Source organism: Lithobates pipiens, unplaced genomic scaffold (genome assembly GCF_037356315.1).
Source record: "Lithobates pipiens isolate NorthernLeopardFrog02 unplaced genomic scaffold, aLitPip1_a1.2 Scaffold_22, whole genome shotgun sequence".
Classification (NCBI taxonomy): Eukaryota; Metazoa; Chordata; class Amphibia; order Anura; family Ranidae; genus Lithobates; species Lithobates pipiens.
This window is the reverse complement of record NW_027507784.1, coordinates 295,583,985-295,607,651: the sequence shown is the minus strand read 5'-3', so window position 1 is coordinate 295,607,651 and position 23,667 is coordinate 295,583,985. Positions and strand designations below refer to the sequence as shown.

The 23,667-nt window shown below is 45.0% G+C and overlaps 1 protein-coding gene across 1 annotated transcript in view; it reads left to right on the top strand.

Moving 5' to 3' along the window:
• LOC143924737 (heparan sulfate glucosamine 3-O-sulfotransferase 2-like) overlaps nt 1-22,375 on the top strand; it is a 100,629-nt gene extending 78,254 nt beyond the window's left edge. Inside the window, exon 2 of the mRNA XM_077449173.1 lies at nt 20,598-22,375. Within this exon, the coding sequence (XP_077305299.1) occupies nt 20,598-21,216 (619 nt within the window). The 3' untranslated portion in view covers nt 21,217-22,375. The remainder of the gene's footprint in view (nt 1-20,597) is intronic.
• The last annotated feature ends 1,292 nt before the right edge of the window (nt 22,376-23,667 follow it).

Here is a 23,667-nt window from a genome sequence, read left to right as displayed (position 1 = left end):
ATTCTAAATGTGGGGGGAGGGGCTATGTGTGACATGACACTGATCACCACTCCCTGTGATCAGTGTCCTGTCACTAGGCAGAATGGAGAAATGGTTGTTTACATCAGCATTTCCCCATTCTTCCTCTCTGTGAGACGATCGTGGGTAACCCCGCGGACATCGAGTTTGCGGGACCCACGATCACACTCAAGGAAGTCGAGGCGGGTGTGCGCCCGCAAACTGCTTTTTAAAGGGCAACATACAGGTATGTTAATCTGCCTGTACGTGCCCTTCTGCGGACGTATATCAGCAAGCGGTTAAGTAGTGACCCATACTGTTTCATTAAACAGTAATAAGCCTGTTTTCACCAGCAGATAAAAATAGGCCAGTAGTTTGCTGAGACTGCCCCTGTTCTCACTGATACAAACCTGTCCTGCTGATGGCCAATTTCTACAATTTCATTAGGAATTAAGAGACTGAAGATGATACAGTTGAGTAAAATTGGCAAGCAGGAGGACAGCTTTATTCGGGGATAATAGGTCATAACTGGTGTATGCCTAACCTTTATTTTTACTATGGGAATATGGGGGATGTGGTGAATGTGATTATATAGGTGGTTTAGATGCACACTGTTCTTGTAGGCTTTTTTTTTACCTTTCCAATAATGCTGCAGCATGAGATGAACTAAAGGCAGTCCCAAAAGATCACCCCTGAAACAAAAGCCCATTTTTATTTCAAAGGGAAGCCTTCCAGCTAAACAAAAAAAGTTTGCAATGGCATAGCAGCTTAAAGTGACTCTTGACCTAGAAAAAAAACAAAAAAACCTCAAGAGCTAGCAATTAGGATTAAAGTGCCATCACCTATCTCCTAACTGACTCTAATCTCTCTATGCAGTTTGTCAGCTTCCCCTATTCATTCTCCAATTCATGTGTGTATTAAAGACAATGTGCACCCAATTGTCCTAAATGGACTAAAAAGTAACATTGGAGGTTACTAAAGGCAAATCCACTTTGCACTACAAGCGCACTTGGAATTGCAGTCGCTGTAAATCTGAGGGGGACTTGCAAGGAAAATACAAAACAGCATTTTAGCTTGCACATGATTGGATGATAAAATCAGCAGAGCTTTCACTCATTTCAGATCTACCCCTTAGATTTAGAGCGACTAGACGTCCAAGTGCACTTTTAAGGCCTCATGCACACGAGACGCAGATGAAACCTCTGTTAAAAAAAAGCTGAAACGCGCGTTTAGAAACGCGCGTTTTGCCGCGTTTGCATGTCGCGTTTAGACGCGTTTAGACGCGTTTAGACGCGTTTGCGTTTAGACGCGTTTATAAAGATAACATCATGTAGACCCTCCCCAAGCTCTCAAAGCATTTTTTTTAACTATTTCTGCTATTTTGATCAGAGTGAGCAGCAGCAGCATAGAGAGCAGTTGTACACTTGCATTTGCCGTGTCACTTGCCACGGCACCTGCCACAAGTTGTGGATTGTCCACTTGCCACGTCACTTGCCACAAGTTGGGGATTGTCCACTTGCCACATCACCTGCCACGTCACCTGCCACAAATTGTGGATTGTCCACTTGCCACGTCACTTGCCACATCACCTGCCACGTCACTTGCCACGAGATGTGGATTGTCCACTTTCCACGTCATCTGCCATGCCACCTGCCACAAGCTGTGGATTGTCCACTTGCCACGTCACCAGCCACATCACCTGCCACAAGTTGTGGATTGTCTACTTGCCGCGTCACTTGCCACATCACCTGCCACATCACTTGCCACGTCACCTGCCACAAGTTGTGGATTGTTCACTTGCCACGTCACCTGCCACGTCACCTGCCACAAGTTGTGGATTGTCCACTTGCCACGTCACTTGCCACAAGCTGTGGATTGTCCACTTGCCACATCACTTGCCACGTCACCTGCCACATCACTTGCCACGTCACCTGCCACAAGTTTTGGATTGTCCACTTGCCACGTCACTTGCCACGTCAGCTGCCACGTCACTTGCCACGAGATGTGGATTGTCCACTTTCCACGTCATCTGCCATGCCACCTGCCACAAGCTGTGGATTGTCCACTTGCCACGTCACTTGCCACAAGCTGTGGATTGTCCACTTGCCACATCACTTGCCACGTCACCTGCCACATCACTTGCCACGTCACCTGCCACAAGTTTTGGATTGTCCACTTGCCACGTCACTTGCCACGTCAGCTGCCACGTCACTTGCCACGAGATGTGGATTGTCCACTTTCCACGTCATCTGCCATGCCACCTGCCACAAGCTGTGGATTGTCCACTTGACACGTCACCAGCCACATCACCTGCCACAAGTTGTGGATTGTCCACTTGCCACGTGACTTGCCACATCACCTGCCACGTCATTTGCCACATCACCTGCCACAAGTTGTGGATTGTCTACTTGCCGCGTCACTTGCCACTTCACCTGCCACGTCACTTGCCACGTCACCTGCCACAAGTTGTGGATTGTTCACTTGCCACGTCACCTGCCACGTCACCTGCCACAAGTTGTGGATTGTCCACTTGCCACGTCACTTGCCACATGCTGTGGATTGTCCACTTGCCACATCACTTGCCACGTCACCTGCCACGTCACTTGCCACGTCACCTGCCACAAGTTTTGGATTGTCCACTTGCCACGTCAGCTGCCACATCACCTGCCACGTCACCTGCCACAAGTTGTGGATTGTCCACTTGCCACGTCACTTGCCACATCACCTGCCACGTCACTTGCCACGAGATGTGGATTGTCCACTTGCCATGTCACTTGCCACGTCACCTGCCACGTCACTTGCCACGTCAGCTGCCACGTCACTTGCCACAAGATGTGGATTGTCCACTTGTCACATCACCTGCCACATCACTTGCCACATCACCTGCCACAAGTTGTGGATTGTCCACTTGCCACGTCACTTGCCACATCACCTGCCACGTCACTTGCCACAAGATGTGGATTGTCCACTTTCCACGTCACCTGCCATGCCATCTGCCACAAGTTGTGGATTGTCCACTTACCACGTCACCAGCCACATCACCTGCCACAAGTTGTGGATTGTCCACTTGCCACACCACTTTCCACGTCACCTGCCACGTCACCTGCCACAAGATGTGGATTGTCCACTTGCCACGTCACCAGCCACATCACCTGCCACAAGTTGTGGATTGTCCACTTGCCACGTCCCTTGCCACGTCCCCTGCCACGTCACCTGCCACAAGTGGATTGTCCACTTGCCACATCACTTGCCACATCACCTGCCACAAGTTGTGGATTGTCCACTTGCCACGTCACCTGACACAAGTTGTGGATTGTCCACTCGCCACGTCACTTGCCACATCCCCTGCCACAAGTGGATTGTCCACTTGCCACATCACTTGCCCCATCACCTGCCACAAGTTGTGGATTGTCCACTTGCCACGTCACCTGACACAAGTTGTGGATTGTCCACTCGCCACGTCACTTGCCACATCACCTTCCACAAGTGGATTGTCCACTTGCCACGTCACTTGCCACGTCCCCTGCCACAAGTGGATTGTCCACTTGCCACGTCACTTGCCACGTCACCTGCCACAAGTTATGGATTGTCCACTTGCCACGTCACATGCCAGTCACCTGCCACAAGTTGTTGATTTTCCACTTGCCACGTCACCTGCCAAGTCACTTGCCGCGTCACCTGCCAGGTCACTTGCCACGTCACCTGCCACAAGTTGTCTATTGTCCACTTGCCACGTCACATGCCAGTCACCTGCCACAAGTTGTTGATTTTCCACTTGCCACGTCACCTGCCAAGTCACTTGCCGCGTCACCTGCCAGGTCACTTGCCACGTCACTTGCCACAAGTTGTGGATTGTCCACTTGCCACATCACTTGCCACCTGCCATGTCACTTGCCACAAGTTGTGGATTGTCCACTTGCCACGTCACTTGCCACAAGTTGTGGATTGTCCACTTGCAATTGCAATTGTTTAAAATATTTTTCTAATGGTTTTTCATCATTTGCAATCATTTTTGAGATTTTTAATGTAAAAAAAAAGGTCACCTTTAAAAACGCATATAAACGCAAACGCGGCTAAACGCGGTAGCGGCGTTTTGCCGCGTTTTACCGCGTTTTGCCGCGTTTTGCGTCTGAAACGCAGAAATTTTTGTTTCTGAACGCATTTTTTTGCTTCTGGAAAAACGAGATTAAACGCAACTGCATATAAACGGAAAAAAACGAGACTGTGTGCATGGACACATAGGATAACATTGAATGAGTTCAGGTGCAGTTGAAAAAACTGTCCAACTGCATCTGAACGCGCGTTTAACTGCGTCTCGTGTGCATGAGGCTTAAGATGCACCTTCAGAAATAGAGCTTGTTGTTTGCAATTCCCTGCTTACAAAACCTATACCCTTCTCTGAAGAATGGAGATATACACGGAGGACTCATAGGAAAAGCCTTCTTCAGCTAATCAAGCACCAGGAAGAGCTATGGCCATTCAAAAGGAACTTTGAGCACAATATTGATTAGTGTGATTTTAAGGCCTCATGCACACGAGACGCAGTTAAACGCGCGTTCAGATGCAGTTGGACAGTTTTTTCAACTGCACCTGAACTCATTCAATGTTATCCTATGTGTCCATGCACACAGTCTCGTTTTTTTCCGTTTATATGCAGTTGCGTTTAATCTCGTTTTTCCAGAAGCAAAAAATGCGTTCAGAAACAAAAATTTCTGCGTTTCAGACGCAAAACGCGGCTAAACGCGGCACCCGCGTTTAGCCGCGTTTGCGTTTATATGCGTTTTTAAAGGTGACCTTTTTTTTTACATTAAAAATCTCAAAAATGATTGCAAATTATGAAAAACCATTAGAAAAATATTTTAAACAATTGCAATTGCAAGTGGACAATCCACAACTTGTGGCAAGTGACGTGGCAAGTGGACAATCCACAACTTGTGGCAAGTGACATGGCAGGTGGCAAGTGATGTGGCAAGTGGACAATCCACAACTTGTGGCAAGTGACGTGGCAGGTGAAGGGGCAAGTGACGTGGAAAGTGGACAATCCACAACTTGTGGCAGGTGACGTGGCAAGTGACCTGGCAGGTGACGCGGCAAGTGACTTGGCAGGTGACGTGGCAAGTGGAAAATCAACAACTTGTGGCAGGTGACTGGCATGTGACGTGGCAAGTGGACAATCCATAACTTGTGGCAGGTGACGTGGCAAGTGACGTGGCAAGTGGACAATCCACTTGTGGCAGGGGACGTGGCAAGTGACGTGGCAAGTGGACAATCCACTTGTGGCAGGTGATGTGGCAAGTGACGTGGCGAGTGGACAATCCACAACTTGTGGCAGGTGATGTGGCAAGTGATGTGGCAAGTGGACAATCCACTTGTGGCAGGTGACGTGGCAGGGGACGTGGCAAGAGACGTGGCAAGTGGACAATCCACAACTTGTGGCAGGTGATGTGGCTGGTGACGTGGCAAGTGGACAATCCACATCGTGTGGCAGGTGGCGTGGCAGGTGACGTGGAAAGTGGTGTGGCAAGTGGACAATCCACAACTTGTGGCAGGTGATGTGGCTGGTGACGTGGTAAGTGGACAATCCACATCGTGTGTCAGGTGGCGTGGCAGGTGACGTGGAAAGTGGTGTGGCAAGTGGACAATCCACAACTTGTGGCAGGTGATGTGGCTGGTGACGTGGTAAGTGGACAATCCACAACTTGTGGCAGATGGCATGGCAGGTGACGTGGAAAGTGGACAATCCACATCTTGTGGCAAGTGACGTGGCAGGTGATGTGGCAAGTGACGTGGCAAGTGGACAATCCACAACTTGTGGCAGGTGACGTGGCAGGTGATGTGGCAAGTGATGTGGCAGGTGATGTGACAAGTGGACAATCCACATCTTGTGGCAAGTGACGTGGCAGCTGACGTGGCAAGTGATGTGGCAGGTGACGTGGCAAGTGACATGGCAAGTGGACAATCCACATCTCGTGGCAAGTGACGTGGCAGGTGATGTGGCAAGTGACATGGCAATTGGACAATCCACAACTTGTGGCAGGTGACGTGGCAGGTGATGTGGCAAGTGACGTGGCAGCTGACGTGGCAAGTGACGTGGCAAGTGGACAATCCAAAACTTGTGGCAGGTGACGTGGCAAGTGACGTGGCAGGTGACGTGGCAAGTGATGTGGCAAGTGGACAATCCACAGCTTGTGGCAAGTGACGTGGCAAGTGGACAATCCACAACTTGTGGCAGGTGACGTGGCAGGTGACGTGGCAAGTGAACAATCCACAACTTGTGGCAGGTGACGTGGCAAGTGACGTGGCAGGTGATGTGGCAAGTGACGCGGCAAGTAGACAATCCACAACTTGTGGCAGGTGATGTGGCAAGTGAAGTGGCAGGTGATGTGGCAAGTCACGTGGCAAGTGGACAATCCACAACTTGTGGCAGGTGATGTGGCTGGTGACGTGGCAAGTGGACAATCCACAGCTTGTGGCAGGTGGCATGGCAGATGACGTGGAAAGTGGACAATCCACATCTCGTGGCAAGTGACGTGGCAAGTGACGTGGCAAGTGGACAATCCAAAACTTGTGGCAGGTGACGTGGCAAGTGACGTGGCAGGTGACGTGGCAAGTGATGTGGCAAGTGGACAATCCACAGCTTGTGGCAAGTGACGTGGCAAGTGGACAATCCACAACTTGTGGCAGGTGACGTGGCAAGTGACGTGGCAGGTGACGTGGCAAGTGATGTGGCAAGTGGACAATCCACAGCTTGTGGCAAGTGACGTGGCAAGTGAACAATCCACAACTTGTGGCAGGTGACGTGGCAGGTGACGTGGCAAGTGAACAATCCACAACTTGTGGCAGGTGACGTGGCAAGTGACGTGGCAGGTGATGTGGCAAGTGACGCGGCAAGTAGACAATCCACAACTTGTGGCAGGTGATGTGGCAAGTGACGTGGCAGGTGATGTGGCAAGTCACGTGGCAAGTGGACAATCCACAACTTGTGGCAGGTGATGTGGCTGGTGACGTGGCAAGTGGACAATCCACAGCTTGTGGCAGGTGGCATGGCAGATGACGTGGAAAGTGGACAATCCACATCTCGTGGCAAGTGACGTGGCAGGTGATGTGGCAAGTGACGTGGCAAGTGGACAATCCGCAATTTGTGGCAGGTGACGTGGCAGGTGATGTGGCAAGTGGACAATCCCCAACTTGTGGCAAGTGACGTGGCAAGTGGACAATCCACAACTTGTGGCAGGTGCCGTGGCAAGTGACATGGCAAATGCAAGTGTACAACTGCTCTCTATGCTGCTGCTGCTCACTCTGATCAAAATAGCAGAAATAGTTTAAAAAAATGCTTTGAGAGCTTGGGGAGGGTCTACATGATGTTATCTTTATAAACGCGTTTAAACGCAAACGCGTCTAAACGCGTCTAAACGCGTCTAAACACGGCATGCAAACGCGGCAAAACGCGCGTTTCAGCTTTTTTTAACAGAGGTTTCATCTGCGTCTCGTGTGCATGAGGCCTAAGTGCCTGGATTATACACTTGATTTATCAACGCAATTTTTTTTTAACAAACTGTGTGGCAAACATGCAACAACCACATACCTAAATACTGAGAGGTAAACAAAGCTTCTTTTTCAAGATTGGGGGGTATATATATCAGCCTTTAAAACAAAGCAGGTTAGTGGTGGTACAGATAAGGGAAATTAAATGGAAGATCACAGCAACATCAGTAAAATGTTACATTACATTGATGTTTCCAATGGTAGGATTATGCAAGAATAGGAAAAAACTATTTTCTCTCTATCCGTGGATTTCAACCAACAGAGTTGCCCCTATTGGAGAGTTTAGATATTATTTAGGCCAATCAAATGTTTCAGCTGCAGTGGCGGAGAAAGGTACAGGCATACCCCACTTTTAAGTACACAATGGGGTTTATTTACTAAAGCTGGAAAGTGCAAAATCAGGCTCACTGCTGCATAGAAACCAATCAGCTTCCAGATTTTATTACCAAAGCTTAATTGAACAAGCTGGGGTTAGACGCTCATTGGTTTCTATGCAGAAGGGAGCCTGATTTTGCACTTTCCAGCTTTAGTAACTAAACCCCATTGTGTACTTAAAAGTGGGGTATGCCTGTATAATAAAATATATGTTTTATGGAAAAATAGGAAAATCTGTACTTTTGGCAGGTGGCTGCGAAGGAGCATTAGGGCTTGTGATAATGCCCTTTCTTTCACTTTCATAGAAAACTATGAGAGAGCAGACTGCGCATGCATGGGTAGGGAACAAAGCCTAGAGCTTTTTCGTGAGTTTCCCAGGCCGCGCATCCAATTTTTGGTACATGCTGACATCTGGAGGGTGGTGAGGAAAGGGCAAAGAAATGAGTATCTAAAAAATGAAGTGTTCTTTTACAAAACGGAGCACTGCATGTTAAAATATAGAGTACACTGTAATGCATTAGAAGGTTTTTGGCAAAAACAGGTAAGGATGAACTAACATTTTAATTGACAGGTGTTTTAGAATTGCAGTTGAAATGCTTCTATGTTGCATCAACCTGCTTCTGCTCTCTTATTGACTTCTTTATAGGAAGAACCAGTTTACTGCCCCAGTACAGTATGACCTTTTGTAACGTAGTCAGACTTACTGAAGTTGAGTTTTTAAATTGTTTTTAAAAATTCCATCGTTCAGTACAAGCAGGGGAAATGCAATAGGTATTGTTTAGATGTGCCTTATGGCATGTTTGAAGTAGACATGAGAATGCGTCCCGAATTCCTTGTCTACTGCTCGAATTTATTAAAAGCAGCAAAGTATTTTAGGACAGGTAGGCTTTAAAAATGCAGTGATCTCACTTGAAAAAATTGTAGGAGTCATTTTGGAAACCACACAGGGTAACATGCCAAACAGACTTACAAGTACAGCAACAAGGCTGCAAAAATACCATATTTCTTTCTCTCTATAGATTTCATTTCTGTTATAAAGTATGCTGTAGTTAGCCTAATGCCCCGCACACAGGATCAGAATTTCGTACAGAAAATGCCGCTTTCGAAACGATCGTATGATAATCGGATCATTAGTACAGATTTTTTGAGAGCCGATCATGACAGTTCATCCGATATTATTCTATGGTACAAGCACGAAAATGTTTTGGCTTACGATGCCAGATCGTATGATTTTCATTTAATCAGTACAGATATCGTTCGAAAATGCAATACAAATCATGACATCACTTCCAAATTATTTTTGTGTCGTACAGGAATTTTCATGACTCATCAGATTCAATCTGAGATTAGCATGCAAAAAAACAAACAAACGGATGATCATTCGTTCGATAATCTCATCGCGTGTACAGGGCATAAGAGATGGCAATTAGAGGGTAAAATATATATTATATATAATGTTTTATTTCAGGGATGGTCAACTTTGAAGCATCCCAACAAACTGCAGGATGGCAGAGAGGCTAACTTTTTATCATTCTCAGAATAAAAAAATAAGCGTTATTTAACCACTTGCTTACTGGCCACTTAAACCCCCCTCCTGTCCAGACCAATTTTCAGCTTTCAGCGCTGACGCACGATGAATGACAATTGCGCGGTCATACAACATTGTACCCAAATGAAATTTTTTCATTTTTTCACACAAATAGAGCTCTCTTTTGGTGGTATTTAATCACAGCGTTTTTTTATTTTTTGCTAAACAAAAAAAGATGGAAAATTTTGAAATCATGTTTAATAGTTTGTTATAAAACTTGTGAAACAGGTAATTTTTCTCCTTCATTGAAATGCGCTGATGAGGCGGCACTGTTGGGCACTGATAGACACAGTTAGGCGGCACTGATGGGGACAGATAAGGTGGTACTGATGGACACAGATAAGAAGGCACTGATGGGCTCTGATGGGTGGCACTGATGGGCACTGGTAGGTGGCACTGATGGGCACTGGTAGGTGACACTGATGGGCAGCACTGTTGATGAGGCACTGTGGGCATTGATAGTTTTTTTTTCTCCTCACGCTGTCAGCGCGAGGAGAAAAAATAGCCAATTACTGGATCTGTTTACATCACATGATCAGCTGTCATTGACTGACAGCTGATCACGTGGTGAGGAGTCAGGATCTACCCCTTACTCCAATCTATTATCAGCGGAGTCTCAGACTCGCTGATCACAGAGTGCACCGTGCGCACCCTGCAGAGGGTGCGCAGGCTGCTCGGGCACAGGAGGAAGTCTATTGACGCCCTCCTGGCAAAGTAGGTCCGCACTGTAGCCATCATTCGGCTATAGAGCGGATCTGAAGAAGTTAAAGTAGACATAGCATTATATATTTTTTAATGTTAAGTGCATGCAAGTAATAATTAGTGTAACATATTTACTACCAATCAGAGGTCATAGTACTTCCTTCCTTCTTCTGCCTTTCTCTCCAGAAGAATGGTGTCATCCTTTCTCAGGTTTCCAAGGCAAGCATCTATTCTCTGCACCGAGATGCTTTTGTTCACAAAAATCGGACCCAGATAAGCATCTGCTGCAACCTTTTATTTTGTGATTTTCTACAAAGTTACTATATTGCAGTCTGATCACTGGAGGAGAGTAGGTGATTTCTTCTGCCTGCAGCAGACTAATGACATCATCTTAACAAATAAAGGTATTGGAATGGACCAGAAAAACCACTTCCAACCAGGGTTCCCCTAAAGCAGCCCTCAAATTTTCTACTTGCCTACTCACGAGCTGAGGGCAAGTGTGGAGCTGCATTGGAGGGGGAAGGGGGACGGGGCAGCCAGCAGGTAGGGGTTTAGCACTAGCCTTCTCCCAGCCTCTGCCCTCTGCCATTCTCTTAGCAGGGCCTGGCATACAGTGGGAGTGGGCAAAGAACTAGATAAGGTGGGGGCAGGGTGGGGAGAGGGATTGGGCGGGAGCTGCCAAAGTTTACTTTATTTATTTCAGGTACTTATATAGCGCTGTCAAATTACTCGGTGCTTTACATATACATTGAACATTCACATCAGTCCCTGCCCTCAAGGAGCTTACAACCTAAGGTCCCTAACACACATTCACACATACTAGGGCCAATTTAGACAGGATCCGATTAAACTACCAGCATGTCTATAGAGTGTTGGAGGAAACCGGAGTACCCGGAGGAAACACACACAGGCACAGGGAGAACATGCAAACTCCAGGCAAATGGTGTCATTGCCTATTAACAAGCTGGTAATTGGTTGCTCGGACTACTTAGCAATCAATCACCAGCTTGTTAATATGAAACGTTAAAGCGGACCTCCCCTCTAAAGTGGAAGGTCTGCTCATCGGAAACCCTCCCCCCCTCCAGTGCCACAATTGGCACCTTTCAGGGGGGAGGGGGGTGCAGCTACCTGTATAATCCAGGTATCTGCACCCACTTCCGGGACAAGCTAGTCACAGCTAGCCGCAGATGCCCCGCCCCCCCATTGTGTTCTGGGAAACACACAGTTCCCAGGACACAACGAGGACCAGTTAGGACGCGCAGCACGACTCGCGTATGTGCAGTAGGGAACCAGGCAGTGAAGCTGCAACGCTTTACTTCCCAATTCCCTGACAGAGGATGGCGGCAGGGGCAGCCAAGAGACGAGCGATTGCTCGTCATCTGCTGTAGACATCGCTGGACCCTGGGACAGGTAAGTGTCCATTTATTAAAAGTCAGCAGCTGCAGTATTTTTAGCTGCTGACTTTTAATATTTATTTTTTTAGGGTGCAGCTCCTCTTTAACTTTGGCAGCTCCCACTCCCCTGTCCAGTGATGTGCGCTGCTATAAGTCTCTCTGCATCCTAAATCAGTGAAAATGTCATTCATTGGTTGGGTATTATAGCATTAAAATATTTACTTAAAGTGGAGTTCCGACTAAAAAAATAAAATAAATAAAAGTCAGTAGCTACAAATACTGTAGCTGCTTACTTTTAATAATCAGACACTTACCTGTCCAGGGTATAGCTCACTCGTCTACCCCTCCTCTTTGCAGTGACGGCATTGACACTGTGGGTGCCCAGCTGTGGCTTCACAGCCGGGCACGCAGTGCGCATGCGGGAGCTGGGCTGCATGCGGTGACTGCCGGGGCAATCATCTGGCACCTTCTCTTAAAGCGGAAGTTCCATTTTTGGGTGAAACTCCGCTTTAACAAGGCAGTAATGATATGATAAAATCATATTTTATCCTTATTTTGTTTAGCACAGTCAGATTAATAAATATTAATATTGTTAAAGCTGTTGTTGTTAATATTTATTTTTGTAATTTAATTAAGCGTTGGGTGGGGCAACTGGTGGCGAGTAACTCTTAAGCCCTGCTCTAGAGGTTCTTAGGGGTTCCTTGAACTTGGCTGACAGACCTCCAATCTGATGAATCTACATAGTTCTTGGTCCAATGCCACTTGCCAGAGCCACCTGTATGACACTAGATCTTTTTAACTATCTGTGTGGGTAGCAATCTGATCACCAATGTATGGGATGAAGAAGGTATTCTTCCCACTGATCATCAATGAAATTAGCATTTTTCCTAATGACCACAAATAAATGGGGTTTAGCTGGGGTTCCCTAACACTTGAACATTAGCCCCCCCAACAGTTGCCTGAGCCTGTTCTTTATCCAGCGAATTGCCAAAAAGCAGTGGCTTTCTCCACTCACAGGTCAGAGAGGCAACAGTGGGAGGCATTGCTTCCTGCTACTGTCAATTAAATCATGTGATGAGGAATTGGGGGGCCAGGCCGAGCCACATGGTCTGTGTCTATGGACACAGGCAACATGACTCAGGATCGAGCCCACATGCCCCCATAGGAAGCAGCTTCCTCTTGGGGCACTTTCCGAAAATGAGGCACCAGGTACACCAGCTGGAGACCCAAGAAGAGGCGGTTGGAGGCTTCTCTGTACAAAACCATTGCACAGAGCAGGTAAATATGACATGTTTATTTTTTTTAAGAAGGTTTACAATCACTTTATAAGCTGATTTTTAGTGATAAAGGGAACAGTCTTTGGAAGTATACTATTGCTATAAATTGTAATACGTCAAATATTTCTACATCTAAACATTTGAAGTTACTGAGAGGTTACTTCAACAAGTGTTAACTTTGCTGACAAATACAAAAAATACAAAAAAGAACATTTGCAGTATGCTTTGTTGGCAGTTTGGACTTGTATTACACAAAATGCCACAGTTGAACAAATTTCAGCTTTGCTTGTGATTACAAAAGAAAAGCAGGCTGGCAGGGTCTTCTGTTAGCAACAGGAAAAGTGCACTGGAACTGAATTTGTACTATTAGAGAATGCTAGAGGCATTCAGCACAGCAGTCTTCCCCCTCTCCTAAATGTACGCATTGCTTAAAGCAGAACTTCCCCCAAAAGAGGAAGTTCTGCTCTCCTGGTTTTGACAGGTACCCGCTCCCCACTTTCAGTTGGATTGCTGCAGCGATCCAAGCAGACGTTCGGTCCCCCTCCTTCTGGGACATGTCACAGATCTCAGCTGCAGGACCATGCAGATAGCACAGCACTGCTTTTGTATGCCGAGTGAGCAGTCAGCCGTGAAGTTGCAAGCAGTCACAGCCATCTTCCCACAGTTAGTATGCCAGAGCCAGGGACCGAAGCTCGGTGAAGAAACCAGCTGGGTGAGGACAGAGCTGGATCCCTGGACAGGTAAGTGTCCTATTATTAAAAGTCAGCAGCTACAGTTTTTGGAGCTGTTGGCTTTTCATTTTTCAAAAGATGACTGAAGAACCGCTTTAAAGCCTAAATAAAGTATTCAGTCAGATAGACATTGCTGTAACAACATGCATGTCTATCTGACTACCTCCATTTCCCATTACAACATGTATCTAAATATGTTCGTGCATTTAATAGACACCAAAGCTTGGCCTTGCTACCCCTGGTACTTTGTAATCTAACAGCCCTGGTCAGACACCCCCCCCCCCCTCTCCTGTAATACAAGCCTGGACAATTGTGATGAGGGGTGTGGCTAGCACTCAGCTCTGCCAGCACAGAGCAGAGGAAGACAGGAAGCTGCATTTTCACTTAGTAAAAAGAAAATATTTTAAAGAGTAGGCCCACTTTTGTTGCGATAAAGACATTCCCCTCTGGGTAATCTATGTACATTGCAAGGATTTGATCAAACTTTGTTGCAAGATTCCTACCTTTTGTTATTCTGAAGAAATAGCTGTTTGTTTGTCTGTGTCCTTGTGAGAATGGGAGTGACTTTATGATTATCAATCAGATGCTGCACTTGTAGTGTTCCAATGAGACAGTGGTAAGCTTTGAATACCTTTGGATGTGATTTCTCTTTGAAAGTATCCCACCAAAAATGACATTTTTCGTTGCAGAGGATACTCAAAATCTGACTTGTATCTTAGTGCAGACTTCTGGAAAAATAAGTGAGACAATCACACAAGCAGGAAATTACATTTCAAGGAAGCATTCCATACACAGAAGTTATCCAGCAGGTCCGGGGATGTCATGTCAGCTCCTATCCCCTAAACGATGCATTTCATCATAAGGCGATGTTTTCAAGGGGATTGGAAATGTCTCCTTATGATGAAATACATCGGGTGGGGCTAAAAGCTGACATTATCATGACACCAGACTCCCTGGTGGTCTGTTTTGTATTACTGCTCTGTTTTTACCATATAATGTGGGTACCTTTCTTTTAAAAAAAAAACATACAGATGATTGCAGTTTTACGATATAGGTCCTTTGTGATTTATATTCGTTCTGGGATTTGCATCACTTTACCTGCTGGTGAGGCCTGTGGTTCCCAGTACCCAGTCCATCATCTCTTGCTTTGCCAAGCACTTGACAGACCTCCTATAACCTGGAGTCTTAGATTTTGGTAAGAAGCTGAGGTGTGATGGTGGATCACATGGGGTCACTAAGAAGCCCATGATCAACACTAATGAACTGTATGCATTGATTAGCTAGTCACATGTTTGCACGTTGCGGTGTTTGCACTTTGTTCTGCTGATTTTTATGGTTAACAGAGATGAATTATAATTATTAATTATTTATTTGCACATAGTCATAGTGGTGTTTGATTTTTTTAAAGGAATGGTGCAACAATATTTGATATAGATTGACCATATATAGCCATGACCATATATGGTCAATGACTTTGCCCCAAATCCCTGTTGGCTTGCTTCCAATTTAAACATACTGGAGGGCAGCAGGTAGCAGTCATCATGTAGTAGAAGTAGAGAACAGGCCCGGAGCAAAAAGGGAACCTGGGAGAAGGGCCCGCATGACGGGGGGGGGGGGGGGCGGTACAGCTGTGGAGGTAGCACAGGTTAATTTCTAGTTAAACGTGGTACAGGTCAAAAGGGCCAAGGGGGAGGGAGCTACGGTCAGTGGGGAGGGGATAGGTGTGGCATTAGATCATTTTGTCCATGGTGTGAGGAGGGGTCAGCTCAGTCTGTGGGCACCAAGAGAAGTGGCAGCAGGATTTTTTCCCACCCTCCCTGATTTTAGCAGTATGTTTTTGTAATGTTGTGTGTATTGTGTTGGGTTTATGGTAGCAGGGGACACTGGTTGGTGAAGGTTGGAATGGTGGAAGGTAAACAGGATATGGTGTGGGGATGGGTTGGACCTATCTCGGTATGGGTACCCTCCCTATCTGGAAATAATGGGCTATCGGTCATTTGGCTGCATTGGCAAGAAGGTGGCAATAGTTTGTCTCTGAGCTAGGAGCCTGGATTTCCGAGGTGGTGGTGGTACAACCGATGCGATAGAAATCCTTCCTTCATGAACCTCAGACATACAGTAGCAGTCAGTTTAAAAAGTTGGGGTTATATATGTTATATATATATATATATATATATATATATATTTAAAATGGAGTTATTTTTATGGAAATTTGTTATATGTTAATAAATCGGCCGGACGGCCATTTAATCCAGATGGAGTGGTGTTCTTATTTGTTTAGGTAAGTCAAGGTAAAATGGTTGGGTTATGTTTTTTTTTAGGTGGGCAGACAGGACATCCGCTATACACCAGTCATGATAATGAATGCCTTCCAGCTGTAGCAGCCAGGGGTTAGGGTGGACAGACGAACTGGCCAAATCTGGTCATTTAGTTTGGACGTTTGGCAAACTGTGAACAGCTTGGGATTGGTTCGCTAGATATAAAGAGTTAATGAGAATTTTCTTGTCGGTTTTGCAATCTGGACGAAGTTTTCTTAGATTGAAGTGATGTACATAAAAAAAACCTCTAAAAGGTGACACAAGCTGCTGCAGTCAACAGGGAAAACCTATGGGGAATGGATCCATCTATTCCACACTTCAGTGCAGTAGGAGGATCACCACAGTCCTTGCTTTTTTTTTATAACACCATTCAAGCAGAGAGAGCGAAAATCAGTCTAGCTAATCTCTTCACGTGAACGGCTGCTGTAATTTCCAGGCCGTTTCTGCCGCGCTTTCTGGATACGCAGTACATGGATAAATCTACATCCCGACAAGCTTTTGATTAGGAAATAATTGCAGCAGCTGTAGCTTATTATGAGCTTTTTTAATGAATGTAGCTTGCTTTATCTAGGCTGGAATTTCACCTCAGATTAATTACTTTGAGACAAATTAACTGCACTTAACCGTCTGCCTAAATAAAACGGAGACTTGAGGGTTCAGCAGTGGGGGGTGCACACATGTATGACGGGGATGATGCCTGTTCGGAATAATTTCAGGCTCCACAAAGTGTGTGAAAAGGGCATTATTATTTACTGATCTGTTTCAATTAAATCTCTCCTGGGAGGATAGGGCAGAATTTCCTTTCTTATTACAGTTGTTTTTTTTTTTTTAAAAAGAGGCAATTAAGACTAGCAGGTCATTGTTGTTCCAAGCCCTTGTGCAGGAGTGACACGAGCTAGAGAATGTCTATTTATACACTTACTGGCCACTTTATTAGGTACACCTTGCCAGTACCCCTTTGCCTCCAAAGCTGCCTTAACTCTTCATGGCATAGGTTCAACACGTTAGGAACATTCTTCAGAGATTTTGGTCCATATTCACATGATAGCATCACGCAGTTGCTGCAGATTTGTCAGCTGCACGCCCAGTAGCGGCTGGTCGGCAGCACCTCAATCACCCCCCCCCCTTACTGTCTGCCAGTCGGTATGCCACTTACCCCATCTAGGCAGCAGGCATCAGGCAGCGGACATCAGGCAGCGGCCCCTGTATCCTTTCCTCCATTGGCCGTGTGTCTCCTCCCCTCCCCCAGGCGCCCAATAGAATCGCCTTTCCTTTCAACCAATCAGATGACAAGTTGCAGACCCTCTTCCTGATCGGCTGGGAGGAGGATCAGAGTTACAATATTCATTCGCTATTGTAACACACCTGGGTGGGCTCGGATCGCATTCTCTGTGCCCCAAGCCCACCCTATTTTTAAGCCTATTAGAGCCTCTTGCTCTAATCAGTGCTTCAAAAAAAAAAACAACAACCCCGTATTGGAATTGCATATAGGGGGGTATATATAAGGGGGGCGTCCATGCGGATGGGCAGCCCCTGTGCAATCCATGATGAATCCATAAATTTCCTGTTCCACCACATCCCAAAGGTGATCAATTGGATTGAGATCTGGTGACTGTGGAGGCCATTGGAGTACAGTGACCTCATTGTCATGTTCAAGAAACCAGTGGTGAGATGATCTGAGCTTTGTGACATGGTGCATTATCCTGCTGGAAGGAGCCATCAGAAGATGGGTACACTGTAGTCATAAAGGGATGGACATGGTCAGCAACACTACTCAGGTAGGCTGTGGCATTTAAACAATGCTCAATTGGTACTAACGGGCCCAAAGTGTGCCAAGAAAAAATCCCCCCACACAATTACACCACCGCCACTAGCCTGGATCATTGATACAAGGCAGGATGGATCCATGGTTGCATGCTGTTTACATTAAATTCTGACATTACCATCTGAATTTTGCAGCTGAAATGGAGACTCATCAGACCAGGCAACATTTTTCTAATCTTCTATTGTCCAATCTTGGTGAACCTGTATGAATTGTAGCCTCAGTTTCCTCTTCTTAGGTGATAAGAGTGGCATCCGGAGTGGTCTTCTGCTGCTGTAGCCCATTTGTTTCAAGGTTCGATGTGTTGTGCATACAGAGATAGTATTTTGCATACCTTGGTTGTAACGAGTTATAAGTTGGTTATTTGAGTTACTGTTGCCTTTCCATCATCTGGAACCAGTCTACCCATTCTCCTCTGACATCAACAAGGCATTTTCCTTCACACAACTGTCGCTCACTCAATATTTTCTTTTTCGGACCAGTCTTTGTAAACCATAAAAGGATCCCAAAAGGTTGGCTTTGCGCCCCACCCACACTGTGACACATCAAGTGAGGCTTTTTTGTCAAATTTCTGCTGTCACTTTGATCAGCAGCGAATGTAGAGCACAGTTACCTGTGTTGGCCTTTATTCTACTGTAATCCACTTCAGCTGCTAAAACTAGAAAACACAAAACTCAAAATGTCATGTATATGAACTAGGTGGGATGGGTCAGCTTATTAAAACCCTGAGGAGCTATAAAGCCCAAGCAGGGTCTCATTTCACTCAAAGCTGGAAAAATCTATTTTGGGTGATGTCCTTTAAAATCAAGTTGCACAATTGGAGGTAACATGATATGCTTTGATCTGTATAGTCCACTAGTCAAGAGTAGAAGGCAGGGCTGCATGTTATTAGAGCTACAGGGAGTCTTGTAACTCAGTGGATATGGTACCTCTTTCTCCAGTTTGTTTGTTAAATATATAAACAGCTTCCCACAAGTGGCTATGCAATGCAAACATAAAAGGAAAACTCAACACCAACTGTAAGGCCTCATGCACACGGACGTTTTTACAGCCACTTTTTTGAGCTTTTTTTGCAGCTTAAAAACGGCTGTCCATGTTAGTCTATGGCTTCATGCCCACCTAGGCGTTTTTGAGCTGCAAATGGCATAGGCGTTTTTAAGCTGTAAAAAAAAACCCAGGACCAGTGCGTTCCGTGGCGTGGAGCTAGAGCTGTAAAAACGCGAATCGCGGGAAAACGCGCAAAAACGCGCATAAACGCGCAACATATTTTCTTTGTTTTCTGAGTGCTATAGCCAAGAGATGTGTTTCTTAAAAAACGCTACTTAACGCTAACGCTAAAAAACGCGCAAAAACGCCAATGCAAAACGCGGTAAAAATCATGTTTTTAACAACGATTTTTCCAGGCATCGGAGCTAGCTTTGCAGCCAGTTTTTTAAAACGTCCGTGTGCATGAGCACTAACAGTTTTGTTTGGAGTCACCTCTTTTTAATATGCTCCTTCACGTGCCTTATAATAAACACAGCCCAACGACCCCAACTGCCTTTAATGTAAAATCTACAAATCTACAAGATCTACTATAAATAGAATTATCTTATATTATTTATTTTTATACATTAAAATGCAAAGTCTACCCATTCGTGGACCAGCACAGGTCTAAGCCCTTGTACACACGCTCGGAGATTCCGTCGGAAACTTTCCTATCGGACTGTTTTGTCAGATATTCTGACTGTGTGTGGCCTGCATCGGACTGTTTCCGTCGGAATATCCGACGGACCAACTTTTCCAACTTGCTGGTAAAATTTTCAGACAAAATGCTCCGATCGGACATACTCCGATCATGTGTAGCCTACTCCGACGGACAAAGTGCCACGCATGCTCAGATCAAATTCCTAGACCAAAGCTATTGGCTACTAGCCTGAATGTAGTCCCGTCGTAACGAAATAACGTCATCACATTATGTACAATCGGATTTTCTGACAACTTGGTCCGACCGTGTGTATGCAACATCACTTCCGGACCTCTTCCGGAATTAATCCGTCGGAATAACTCCGACGGATTTGGTTGTCGGAATCTCCGACCGTGTGTACAAGGGCTAATAGATATTCATCCCAGGGTACTCTTGAATTCACATCTGGACCGTGTGATCACACTTTTTTCTTGTCTAATTTATAACCCTGAGTTCTAAAAATTACTGGAGATAGAGGATAAAATAAAATGCTATTTTGCCTATATCAATTAGATTCCTCATTACCTGTCTCTTTTTTGCCCTTGGGTTCTTAGCAATGTCGGTACAAGGTTCTCTGGCACCCAAGACATCTAAGAATATCTACCTATCTGGCATCTTAATCATCAGTTAGGGGAGTTTCCAATGTTCTGGCTTAAATTACAGAGTTTTCTGAGTTTACACATTGAAACCGTTGACACTGTAGGCTATATAATTCATTATTTCTTTCTATTACTTGAACGTTCAGATTTGAGGCACTTGGGTATTATTAGGGATTCTTTTGGTGGCCTACACATGTGAGCACAAAGTTCTGGTAGTATTTTAGCTGTGAGCTCACTTTACAAAGTGCCTCTGGCTTTTTTCCCTAGAGCATTCATTTTGTAAACTGTATAGATAGTTGATATAAAGCACATAGAATAAAATAACACATTAGAAGAGGAGCATATGATTATAGGTTATCAAGCATCATTTTTACAGAGTATAAAAAGACCTGTAGGGCCTAATAGCATTCTTTACAGCTTTCTAATCATTTGCTTGCAATGTTTTTCCTTACTTTGAATTTCATGTTTTAATATTTAATGCATCATATTCAATGTCACTGATCTTTCCTGTTTCCAAATACAGAAATTTGATGCCTCGATCCCTGGACAGACAGATCACTGTAGAGAAGACCCCCAGCTATTTTGTGACAAGGGAGGCTCCCCGGAGAATCTCACATATGTCCCCTCGGGTCAAACTGATAGTGGTGGTCCGTAACCCTGTGACCCGTGCAATCTCAGACTATACACAGACTCTATCCAAGAAACCAGACATCCCTAGCTTCAGTGAGCTGGCTTTCCACAACAGGACAACCTGGGAGGTGGACACATCATGGAATGCCATTCGGATTGGACTTTATGCTCTGCACCTGCAGCCCTGGCTTAACCATTTCCCAATTTCCCAAATGCACTTTGTAAGTGGAGAGCGATTGATCACAGATCCAGCAGGAGAAATGGCTAGAGTACAAGACTTCCTTGGCCTAAAACGTCTGGTCACAGACAAGCACTTTTATTTCAACAAGACCAAGGGCTTCCCCTGCCTCAAGAAACCTGGGGGTGGGGGAGCACCTCGCTGTTTGGGCAAATCTAAGGGTCGGACTCATGTACAGATCAACACTGAGGATATAGAACAGTTAAGAGAGTTCTACAGACCTCATAACATCAAGTTCTATGAGACGGTGGGCCAGGACTTCCACTGGGAGTAGTCTCAAGACCGAACTAGATAAGCTGATAGAAAGAGGGAGATAAGTGCGTGAAAGATCAAACGGGTTAAAAACTAAAGACATAAATAGGAAATCAGACTGTGAAGCCCATTATCGGAATATAAAAGAAATAATTTAGGGAATTTTAAAGGTCCTTGTAAACAGAGAAGACAGAAAGTGCTGGGATAAAGGGATGACTATGATGATAACATAAATAGATGACGAAATGACCATGATGGTACTTTAAAGAGAAAACTCAAGGTGGTAGTACAGAAGTCTTTACTCTTACAAACCACTATACAAAGGGTCTGTTCTAAACACTGAGTGGACAAGAAGGAAGCACGTTGCACTTTGCTTTTCCATTACAGGTTCCAGAGAAGATATCAAAGATCTGTAGATGGAGCCCAAAGCATGACATACAACTACAAGCTGGTCTTATGTAAAAGACACAGCAACCAGCACATACTGGCTACCAGCACTAACATAACGTGGAAAAAGAGGAAGATTCAAAGGACACGAAACATCTGGAGATCATAGGGCATGTCTCCCTTGATGTTCATAATGATTGAAACTAAGCACCAAAATTTACTTTTTATATGAAAAAAATACATATACTTGTAAGATGCCCAATTTATAGCAGGTTTGTTTCACCAAATGGCTACTCTGTATATAACAGAAGTACCCTTTTAAAAATCAAAATGATGAGTTAATGAGGGGTTCTAAACCACATGCGTTTTGGAAGGAGGAGGAATTATACAATGTATTCTTGGTTTGCATAGAAGAAAATTTGAGCCAAAAATACCTATACACTGATCCCACTTTACTCACCTTTACCCACTGCATACAACAACCACAATGGGGCTAAAAAAAAACACAGATGTCAAATAACTAGAATACCTATATTAAAAAGCTGCCAAAAATCCACAAGCACTCTCCCTGCTGAGCTAGTTGAACATATCTGTCCAGTCAAATTTTTTTTTTTACTATTTATTTATTCGTTTTTAGATTTATTTTTTTCGTTTTGGATACAGTGGGAATAGTCCCACAGTGGGAAGATCCCCCCGCCTTTTACGGTTATCATATTATTTTTACAGCAATTTTCCCTCAATTAATAAAATGCTGGTTTAAATAGACTGAGAGTGAGATGGCCCGCCCCCCCCCCCCCCCCCAAAAACATAGACAACAATAAACATTTTTTTTTACTCGTCAGGGAGGGCAAGAACCTTTCCATTTCTATGTCCCTGTTGTACATTTCTCCAGACTTCTGTTTTGGTGAAATCATTTCCGCTGTGGCAAAGAGAGGGGGAATTGCCCTAAGATAGCCCCAGATAAACACTTTATTGGGATTTTAACTTTATGCAAAACTAAAAAAAGTTTTGGCTGGTCAAATACATTAAACTTGGACCAACCGCTGTATAGGGACTGCTGCTCTCACACAAAGCACATCAGCATTTGGCTCTAGACCAGCATTGTGCGATGAATTTGAAGAGAAAAATGTTGTTTCATGCAACCCAAATGTACTGGTCACATTTTCTTTAAGTACAATTTGGCTTTAAAATTTCCCAGTTACACCATTTAGCATGCTAAGCAACAAGTATTCTGTTACCTTTTGCATTAAACATGAGATTTAGTGATGTATGAGTAATGATGCAGCTCCATATCATATCTATCCATCCACCTATCTATCTATCTATGGCTTTTTTCTCAGCGAATAGGTGCAGGAACCCCCCCTATTAAGCCACCCCTTGTCTCCGGCCCTTACCCGCAAAGTTTCGTCCCTTGGTTCCACCAACTACCCAACCCCCAGGCACCACCTCCTACAGAACTAAGTAATATTTTGTGGTGTTAAGTAATTTGTAAGTAATTTGTTAGTTAATAAAACCAAAAAAAGCAGCAAAATAGATCCCCTGCAGCCAGCAACAATAGATTCCCCCAGCAACAATAGACCCCCATCCCAGGCACACTAGATCCCCCCAGCAATAACAGATCCACCCAGCAACAATATATCTTAGCCAGCAACAATAGACTCCACCCCAGCAACAATAAATTCCCCCCAGCAACAATACATTTCCCCCAGAAACAATAGACCCCACCCCAGCAACAACAGATCCCACACAAGCAACAATAGATCCCCCAGCAACATAACACCCCACTCCAGCAACAACATATCCCACACAAGCAACAATAGATCCCCCAGCAACAATAGACCCCACCCAAGCAACAACATATCCCACACAAGCAACAATACCGTGTTTCCCCGAAAGTAAGACAGTGTCTTACTTTCTTTTTATCCCCAAAAGCCCCCAAAAGAATTTTTTGTTTTAACCATAAAATTAACATTTATTAACAACCTGAACAGTATTGTATGCATCTTGGGTTACATAATAAGAGCTGCAGAGAATCTCTTCACACCCCCCTCCCCCTCCCCGGTCTCTCTCTGTATGACCAGCACTG